This window comes from Sinocyclocheilus rhinocerous, unplaced genomic scaffold, assembly GCF_001515625.1.
Source record: "Sinocyclocheilus rhinocerous isolate Xijiao unplaced genomic scaffold, SAMN03320098_v1.1 scaffold5016, whole genome shotgun sequence".
Lineage (NCBI taxonomy): Eukaryota > Metazoa > Chordata > Actinopteri > Cypriniformes > Cyprinidae > Sinocyclocheilus > Sinocyclocheilus rhinocerous.
The window spans coordinates 101,295-112,398 of NW_015658380.1; the positions used below are offsets into that span (position 1 = coordinate 101,295).

The window sequence follows — 11,104 nt, forward strand, 5'->3', positions numbered from 1 at the left end:
TCACTTTGTCTGCATCAGTTTCTTTTTTCCTGACCTAAACTGAATCATATGAGTTATGCATTGAGAATGGGCAACTCATATGATTCAGAATATTACGACTGAGAATATTTCTCAGAAACTAATTTCAAAACCATCCTTTGATATTAGTCTAAAACATCAGTGCATCAGAAGGAAACATACATACATTTCGCTCATACCCAGGAGTGATAACATGACATTGTTTTATCTGCTCTAGATGAGTTGAATCCATTGTGAAATGTTTCCTCGGGGCTTTTGAGCAGCATTAGTGCAACGAATAGTTTCTGTGACAGGTGACTACCACGGGACGGCTGTAATAATCCTCCCATGTTCCACTTGGCCAGAGCATATAAAGCACTGATGGGCTTGAGCTCTGTGAATATGCATGTGATGTGTGGACACAAGCTATTAGAGACCGTCAGCCGTTACCGATACGCTCAGAACCGCATGTAATCATTAAAAACACATTTACTTGTGATTAGTAGCGTGCTGCGGCATTTGAGGGAGAACCTGAGAAACTTAAAGCGGACTGAATAAGATCCTCCAGATATGAGGAGGTCGATTGTGTTGGCTGTGATTTACAGTCTGGGATGGATTTACCTGACCGAGGCTCAGTTTCCCCGAGTCTGCTGCACCGTGGAGGCCATCGTGTCCAAAGAGTGCTGTCCCGCGCTGGGATCGGATCCGGACAACGTGTGCGGGATTCTGTCCAGCCGGGGAAACTGCAGCGATGTCCATGTGGACTCCAAACCCTGGGGAGGACCGTACAGGTTAAGAAACGTGGACGACCGCGAGAGATGGCCGACTAAGTTTTTCAATCGGACCTGTCGATGCTTTGGTATGCAGAAGATATTATTATCTTTGGCTTTCTGATAAATTGTTGAATTTATGGCTGCTTGCATGCTTAACCAGGTTGTTCTGCATGATATATCTGATATCAACCTGAAATATATATTATGATAAAGTGTGTCCCAAATTTTTCATTGTAAATATCCCTTTTCTTTTTGATGAGAATATCATAGGGACACTTTAGCAACCGCAAATCTCTAAAACTAGATTGAATGTGTATTAACATATTCTCTTCTGAACAGGTAACTTTGCTGGTTATAACTGTGGCGAGTGTAGATTCGGCTGGACGGGGCCGAGCTGTGACCAGCGCAGGGCTGCTGTTGTGAGGAAGGACATTCACTGTCTGAGCCCAGCTGAGCTGCAGGAGTTCCTGGACGTTCTGGATCGGGCCAAAACCACCGTCCACCCTGAATACGTCATCGCCACACAGCACTGGCTGGGCCTGCTGGGACCCAACGGCACCGAGCCGCAGTTCAACAACATCTCCATCTACGACTTCTTCGTCTGGCAGCACTATTACTCGGTCCGAGACACATTACTGGGTGAGGAGCTGCTGTGAACACTGCTCCATAGCTGCTCTGCTGGATTAAAACATGAAAAATCCTCCAAGAACCAGTGCACAAATTCAATAAATAAATGACTTCTTTCAGACCGGTGGTTTAAATTTCACGCCTTCTCATTTTTCTCCATAATTGACAGGCAATGATTTAAATCAATATTATACAGCCCTACACTGAAAAAAAAAGGATACTAAATTTTTTTAAGGTAATTGGTTGCAAACTATTTATTTTAGCTACATTAAAAAAATAAAACACGTTGAAAGTCAGTCAACTAAATTTGTTTATTTAAATGTAGCTAAAATAAATAGATTGCAACCAACTACCTTAAAAAAATTTAGTAAATTCAACAAATCATTTTTTTCAGTGTATGATTTTGGCAATAAGGAAATGCAGGCGAAATAGACAAATTTTGGACGAATAAATCAAGTAGAGATGTACAATTAATCAGATCACAATATGGACTAGTGTCTGTGAATATTACATTTTACATAATAAATACATAAATATTTTTACATAAATATTTTACATAATATTATATTTATTATATTTTACCAAAATGCTTTTTGATTATTAAAACTTATTTAAATCATTAAATCCAGAAAAATTTAAACTGAAAAATGGAATCTGGGAAAGAGAAAACAAGATTTCATATGGCACAAGAAATTAAATTTATTTTAAACTTTTAATAAATTGTCATTAAATTGTATACGTTCATGATTTCAATTCATTAAACATGCTTTTTGATTACAAAAAAAATCATTTAAATGTTAAATTGGACAATTAACAATTAAAACTTAAAAAACATTTAAATTGGGAAAAAAGGAATTTGTGTGGGGGGGAAAATAGGCCCTATTATTGTAAAAGTTGTAATAAATCATTAAATTGTTAACGTTTAATGACTTCAATTGATTAGACATGCTTTTTGATTGTTAAGCATTAAAACAAAATCCACAAAAAAATTAAACCGAAAGCATGGAATTTGGGGAAAATAAAATGGATTTCATAGAGTCCTAATACTATTATGAGATCAAATAGACAATATGTGTTGTATTATGTGCTTACTTCACCTACTTCACTTCACTTTTGACGCCCTCTTTTCCGACAGGTCCAGGACGTCCTTTTAAAGCCATCGACTTTTCCCACAAGGGTCCGGCGTTCATCACCTGGCACAGATACCATCTGCTCAGTCTGGAGAGAGAGCTACAGGTCATTCCTGCATTTCTTGGTCTGTTTCACACTGAGTTTCTAACCATCAGCTAATCATCTAGACATCTGACAAGGGGTCAATGAAGTTTTGGGCTGTTGCACATAGTGACCACATCAATAACTTCTGAACACAATGTCCAAACTAAAGGAAACTAAGCATTAGGACAGAGATGGGGGAAAAAAACTTGTATTGAAATCTTGATAATATAAGTGAATTTGATTTTAAAAATGCAAATTTTAATATAATATAATTGGATATAATGCAACATTTTCACGCCCCTTAAATAAGTTCACTTTATGGCCCATCATGGGACGCTCAAATACAACAACAACAACAAAAAAACACCTGGAGAAAAGTTGGATTTTTAAAATTAATTTAGTTTGTGAATAGCTAATCACTAAGAGGCTGCATACCAGATTAACACTGCTGAAAATGATCAATAACTCATGGCAACATATTTTTTCATATACTTCAACCAATTTCAATCAATTAAAAAGTAATAGAAGAATGTTTTTCATTGCTTTAATTGAACCAAATTCAATAGTTTAACTAATTCCAACTTCAAGTTACACAAAAGACAAGATTTTATAAAATGAGCTGAAATGAGTTTTTTTGATTGCATCATTGTAAAAAAAAAAAAATTGAAATTCTGAATATCCTGAGGAATAAAACAAAGATTATTTCATTGCTTTACTTGCCAATACATTGTAATTATTTGTGAAATTTACTAGCACTTTCTGAGTGAAAATTGTTTCTACACCAATTTTTTACTTAAATATTACACTTTACTTAATATTACTTAAACATTTACACAACAACTGCACCTACGTTTTTAAGTTGAAGCAGTTGAGTTTTTTTTACAGTGTTACAGGGCACATTTTTTCTTATCGGATAAAAAGTTTATCCTACTCAGATGTGCACATAAGTTTTTTATGCGCATCTTGGCGTTTCCATCCAGCGTTTTTTTTATGCGATATTCCAAAATGCGCATAAAAATAGGTGGATGGAAGCGTAGCTACTCCTGATATTTTCTTCTCATCATAGAAACTCACAGGTAATGAGAACTTCGCTGTCCCGTACTGGAACTTTGCGACGGGACGGACGGAGTGTGACGTCTGCACAGACTCTCTGCTCGGAGGAGGGGACCCCAGGGACCCGTCCCGTATCAGCCCGCGCTCCAGGTTTGCCCGCTGGGGAGTGGTGTGTGACAGGTACGTTTGCTGGTTAGTTACAGCATTTCTGTATAGCTGTGTTAAATTTCCAATTAATCCAAATTTAATCAAAATAAATAAATACATAAATAAATAAACACAAAAACATTACATTATAGTAGATGTTTCATCAATGACCAGTTTTTTTGGAGACTCTTAAAGTGTGAAACAGACTTGCATATTTACTCATCTGCTGTCTTCGACATCACATTTCAGATCAAATGTGTCAAAATCTAGTGAAAGATTATATTATCATTTTCAGAGTAAAAGTAGCATACATTTTTAAAAGTATTAGAAAATGAATTGAGAGCATAGAAAAATGCATAAGGGGCCACTAAAACAACATTCCTTGCATTTTCTAAGTTTTAGTAGTTTTATGTACTTTTGTCACTTTCATTAGTTTTTGTTTTCAAATATTTCTAACTTCTTTTTTTTCTGTTTAAATTTTAGTCATTTTTGTACTTATTTTAGGAACATTTGATGCAACAAGTTTTTTTTTTGTTTCATTTTTTCCATCTAATATTTCCATCTGAAATATTTATATTTTTGAGTATTTATTTGAATTGCTGAATATTTGTATTATTGAATATGATTGAAAAGTAATTTTTATTTTATTTATTTTATTTTAGTTAGTTGCAAATACCAGTGTTATTTTAGTATCCATGAGATACAGTTTTTGTTAATTTTTTCAAATCAGATTACATTTTTATGTTTTCTGCTTTCATTTGAATTTTTAACAAGTGATTTTGTGTTTGTTGTTGTTGTTTTTTTTGTCATTTTCATAGTTTTTGTTGTTTTTACATGTCTATGATTTTTATAAATTTTTATGTCAATTTTAGTACACCAAGGTAAATTAAAAAAAGAATTGTTGCTTAGCAAAGTAGCTGAAATAAAATAAGTTACATTTTTTATATTTGATTTCATTTCGGTTATTTATTTATTTCAAATAATGAATTTTTTTTTTAATGGTTTTAGTTTTAGCTAACTATAATAACCCCGGTCAAAGCAACATTTAATGCAACAAGATTTTAATAAAAAAAAATTTCATCTAATATTAATATTTAATTTCAGCTTTATTTAAATGAGTGAAAATGAGTTTTAATAGTTTTAGTAATTTGTACATTAGCAAGAGCCTTGATCTAATCAACACTGTGACATTAATGAATTGAAATATAACCTATTATACATAATGGCATTTAGACAATAAATTAATATAATAAAGAAAGGCACAAAATGCTTACTATATAAATATAAAAATCACATAACATACACTGATCTTTGCATCTATGCATTAAAGGAAATAGTAAACAAGTATAGAGATAAAAACTCATCAGTCTTTATGTGCTTCATTGATGCATCTAAAGCTTTTGATCGGGTTAACCATGCAAAGTTATTTTTTTAAATGAGACAAAGAGGGTGCCAGAATACATTGTGAGAATCCTGGTTTATTGGTATGCCCACCAGATGATGCGAGTAAAATGGGGCAATAAAGTCTCTGCCCCTTTTGGGGTTAGTAATGGCGTGAGACAAGGAGGGATTTTGTCCCCAATTCTGTTTAATCTTTACATGGATGATCTATCTGAATGTTTGAATGCTTGTAAAACTGGGTGTATGATAGAATATTCTAGTGAATCTTATTATGTATGTACAGATGATCTTGGGGTTTAGTCCTAGCAGTGCTGGTCTTCAACAGCTTTTAACTATGTGTTCTGATTATGGTCTTGAACATGATATTTGATATAATCCTGATAAGAGTGTGGTTATGATTTGCAGAACTAAGGAGGATAAAAGTATAAAATTTCCAGTTTTCAAGTTGTCTAATAGGAGTCTCACTGTGTGTGCTAAAGTAAAATACCTTGGACATTATCACTGAACGCATGACAGACGATGAGGATATTGAAAGGCAACGCCGTATGATGTATATGCAGGCGAATATACTTTTACGTAAGTTTAGTTTCTGTTCAGATGAGGTGAAGGTGTCACTTTTTAAAGCATATTGTACAACACTTTATACTGCTCATCTGTGGTTCAACTATAGAACATCTAGTTTACAGAAGCTGCAAGTAGCTTATAATGATGCAATGAGAATTTTACTAAAGAGACCTAGATGGCATAGTGCAAGTGAAATGTTTGTGAGTGCAAGAGTAATCACTTTTAAAGCACTGTTACGAAATCTTATGTATAGATTTATCTGCCGGCTAAATGCTTCAAAAAATGAGATTATTGTGGGTCTATCAAATATAAGGGTTAGTACTACACGGTATCAGTCAAAGCTGTGGAGACATTGGTATTGTTGTATTTTGTAACTTTGTATTGTGTGTGGTAGATGCTGTGGGTTGTATATGTTGTCCTATTGTCTTGTTTTTTTTTTGTTTTTTTTAATTTGGACCTTGAGTCTGTAATAAAGATTGATTGATACAAAAATTGACAAATAAAAAAAAATATAACATCATCCAACAACAATTCCTGTGGAAGTTCACACAATGTTTTTTTTTAAAGATTTGATCTTTGTAAATTGTCACTTGCACTTGTCTTTTTATGACTTGAGAGTGACCAGTCATTGTTAATGGTTTTTTAAGGAAGTAAAGAACAATCGTTTGAATGCACCAGTGACTGACAGACTCCCTGAGTAGTGCACTTGACTTACTACTAAACTAAGGAGCAGAATGAGACACAACCCTCCGTCTCCACACAAAAACTACTACATCGCACCTGCTGCTCACACTGATCCAGAATCATGCCAGCATGTAACATTATGTAATGCCGTGCATCTTTTTCTTTCAGTCTGGATGAATATAATCGTCTGGTGACCTTGTGTAACGGGACCAGCGAGGGATCTTTGCTCAGAGGAATCATGGAGAGCACTAATGTGACTTTACCAACCATGAATGACGTCAGAAGCTGCCTGAACCTCAGAGACTTTGACAGTCCACCGTACTTCACCAACTCCAGCTTCAGCTTCAGGTAATCCAGTCGATCACAGCCTTAAAGGAACTGTTCATCTAAAAAAATGTTCTGCTCACTCTCAGATCTTGTCGATCTCGTATTTTCCTTCATCCAGGCAAAACAAAACAAAAATAACAAAAAACGCCATTAAGTAGATATACTCTATATGTCTATCCATGACATAAATCATTATTAATAAAGATCTTAACCATAATATAAGTAAGTTTCAACCACAATAATTAATTTTGCCTGAAAGAACAAAGCAGACCATTTTATAAATCCCTTAACCCTATAAAGCCTACTGTTTCATAATTGATATGTACAATTCTAAGGCCTCTAAATGATAAACATGATCAAAACCTTGCTATAAAGCCCATTACACACAATCTAATCCATGCCTTTAGCAAGTAAAAGGTCTTTTAGGACAAACGTCCACCTTCATCTTGTGCTTCACGTGTCTTTTTGCTCTAAAATCTTGACTGATTTTTGTCAAATAAACATAAGAATAACTGTAGTCATATTTCCAGATGAACTCTTACTGGACTGAAGCAGCTCAAATTTGATTTTTTTTTTTAGAAAAATCAGTGCGTCTCAAATCTGATCCTCAGGATCTTTTGAGGAAGGTTTGTTTCCAGAAGCTTTACTTTCACTGTTCCTCAGCGGAGGAATGATCTTCACAAGCCTCCAGAACATCTCACATCTTCTGAGGAGCCTTTATTTCTTCAGCTCTCAATCAGCATTGCATTGCATTATATGTTTGAATCATTTCAATCTCATCTTACTGAGACATATTACTAGAGATATAGAGTGACGACGATGTTTAGGTCACTAATTTATGTAAGTATCTGCTATTCTGTTTTAAAGATCGCATTGATTTCAATTACAAGCATCAGAATTTCATCACTTTTTGGCCATATAAATATCAGCATCTGCACCAAATTGTGTAATTTTGCTCAGTTTGAGTCTATATAAAACTAAGAGTGTTTTCCTACAGATTCATATACAACAAAAAAATACATACGCAAACTTTTTTTAAGATTTAAAATATTTGGTTTAAAGGCTCATGGTTCCTTTTCAAAAAATTTTATTTTTCAGACTATTATTTCATATGTCGAGGTTTACAGAATTGACCTGATGTCTGTGAGTTAGTTTTGAAGTTTTCTTCTACCTTTCCTTGAAGGAACGCACTGGAAGGATACGACAAGCCAGACTGAGAGCTGGACAGCTCTGTGTTTAATCTGCACAACCTGGTTCACCTGTTCCTCAACGGGACCAGCGCTCTGTCCCACTCCGCCGCCAATGACCCAATCTTTCTGGTAACACACAAAACACATTAAATGACAATAACATCACATCGTTCAGTGTACATGAGCTCTGGATTCTGGATAAAGACATGTTCTCTCTTACGGCCGAATAGGTGCTTATTTATTTATTTATTCACTTTTTAATGGCTATTTTCATGGTGATCTCTGAATAAATTATATACAAGGTATACAATTTATACAAAAGGTTCTAAAAGACATTTCAGATGTACACAAGACAAAAATTCCAAAATACATTCAGGTGATACATTTTTAAATAAATCAGTTAGACACACCTCTGAAAAAAACCATTAAAACCATTACATTAAAAACAGTACAATACAATAAAATGTTTCACAGTCATTTTAGTTTGGGCATGATGGTGGTTCTTCACCTTTTAATGAATATCCATGTGTAAGTCTTGTATGACCTAAAAGACACCTTGTTAAAAACAACTTGGTCATACCTACACTCTAAAAAATGCTGGGTTAAATTCAACCCAGTGCTGGGTAAAATAGGGCCAAACCCAGCAATTGGGCTGTTTTGACCCAGCGGTTGGGTTAAATGTTTAACCCAACCTTCTTGGTAGTAACCCAACCGCTGGGTCAAAACAACCCAATTGCTGGGTTTGTCCCTATTTTACCCAGCACTGGGTTGTATTTAACCCAGTATTTTTTAGAGTGTAGATTTAAAATTAGTAAAAAAAAAAAAAATTCCGAATAGGTGCTTCATACATTCACCGATGCCATATTTGAGGAATGGATGAGACGCTCCCGTGAAAACGCCAGCTTCCCAGATGAGATGGCCCCTATCGGACACAACCGGCATTATAACATGGTCCCCTTTTTCCCACCTGTGACCAATGAGGAGATCTACGTTGCATCTGAACAGCTGGGGTATTCCTACGCCATTCAACTTGAAGGTAACAAACATGCTGTCAATGCACATATTATAGGAATAATTTACACAAATTCTGTCATTATTTACTTACCCATATTGATTGAAGAGCACAATAGTGATCACGACTGTCAAGCTCCAAATAAGACTAAAAACAACATAAAAAAGCACCATAACATGGTCACTTTGAACTGTTGTTGTATGCAAGTAATGATGCAACCCAAATGATTTTATAATTTTTTTTTTACTGAAACAATTTTCATTAACCAAAAACAAAAATTAAGTGTATTTAATAATCAATTAAATAATCAACACTCAAATAAAAACTGAGTTGAAATTGCACATAAGGCAGCTGTATTTAATTTAATGCTAGCGTTTTATCAACGTTTTAATGATATTATGTTTCTACCTCAATTCGTTAATATAAACAATGGTGTCTGTAATAAAATGTTTTCATGACAGATTAATTCAAACATTACATATTAAATAATGAAGACAACGGGTTAAGTAAAAATATAATGAATATGTAGGTTACAACGGGGCTAAAGGCCCACCTTAAGAAAAAGTGTGCTATTCACTGCGCCTAAAATGTATAACTGCAGAAACAATATATACGTTGTATTGAACATTAATGGAGCAACAGATTTTGTGTGAAAATAAATCATTCAAGTTGTTTATTTTGTTTAAAAATCGTATAAATGTATGAGGTGGCAAGAGGGGCCTTTTACCCCACACACGGTACCGATACAAATACTTCAGCTAAAATAATGCTTTTTAAAATTATGTCTAAGTTAATACTTGTTAAAAACAATCACTTTAGCAAAGTTTGTACTATTTTCTGCTTAATTTGAAAAATAAAAGATTTTTTTTTCAATAAATATACTGTCGTTAAAATATGTTAATATAAAAAATATATTTTAAAATACAGAAACAAAATCTATGTAGCCACAAATTCTGTGTTCCACGTAAAAATAACACCTTATGGGTTTGGATCAACATGATGAGGAATAAATAATGAAAATGTTCATTTTTGGCAGAACTCTGAATCAACAACCTACCTGATGTAAATGCATTAGATATTTTTAAAACTTCCCTTAAAACATTTTTTTTCCCGGATTGCTTTTATTTGATTAGTTTTCAATTGAATTGTTCTTTACTGTTTATCTTTTGTTGTATTTACAGTGCATTGTTCTATATTGTTGTTTTTGCCTTTGTGTAAAACTTTTATGTAAAGTGCCTTGAGAAAGCAACTTTTAAAGGTGCTATATAAAATAAAGGCGCCCATATTAGCCATCTATTAATTATATTATGTTAATTACTGTGCGCCTTTAGCCCCAACAGCAGGGGCACTTTTTACCCCAAATACCATACTTTTACATACTCTTTCGTTATTTAAAACCTGTTGCTTTAATTATCTTAAACAAAACTCAAAATCATAAAGAAGACCTTTGTCTCAAAATATATGCATTAATTTTAGCGATTCTCATTTGCTACTTAAATCTACAACATTTACAAAAATATTGTGAGAGAGGCCTAAAAAGTTTCATTTTCAAGTTTCAATTTCATGGCTGACAAAAAACAAACAAACAAACAAAAACTGAATAGTGATATGTAAACTGGAAATTGTGAGAAATATTATTGAAATTAAATGAAATTAAGGATTTTCTTCACAATTACATATCTCGCAATTAGGCCTGTGTGTTTTTATCTCACAATTCTGAGTTTAAATTGCAATTGCAAGAAAAAAATTTTTAATTGTGAGATATCATCTTAAATGTTCTGTAGTTGATCTTTCAGTATGCATGTGTGTGTGTGTGTTTCAGAAACAGACAGCAGGCCGGCCATGTTTCTGCTGAGCAGCACACTAGGAGGAATCTTCCTCGGTCTGCTCCTGCTGCTGCTTCTGTCGGTGCTGTATGTGCAGCAGAGGAAAAGACGCGAGTTCGAGCCTCTCCTGAACGCAGAGTTCACCACCACAAAATACACAGAGGAAGCGTAATTCACATCCACACACATCAGCGGCCCTGTCCCAAATCCTCATGCCCTGAAGTGAAATGGTTTTGGAACAGATCCAGTGCATGCCGAGCAAAACGCATGAAGATGATTGCAAAAATT

The 11,104-nt window shown here is 34.2% G+C and overlaps 1 protein-coding gene across 1 annotated transcript; it reads left to right on the forward strand.

The window, feature by feature from the left end:
* The first annotated feature begins 384 nt into the window (after nucleotides 1-384).
* dct (dopachrome tautomerase) lies at nucleotides 385-11,104 on the forward strand. The gene is given in 8 exon segments (XM_016530342.1): nucleotides 385-856; nucleotides 1,110-1,409; nucleotides 2,533-2,633; nucleotides 3,679-3,845; nucleotides 6,630-6,809; nucleotides 7,972-8,107; nucleotides 8,816-9,014; nucleotides 10,813-11,104. Coding segments are annotated over 8 exon segments (1,548 nt in total). The 5' UTR covers nucleotides 385-567; the 3' UTR covers nucleotides 10,989-11,104.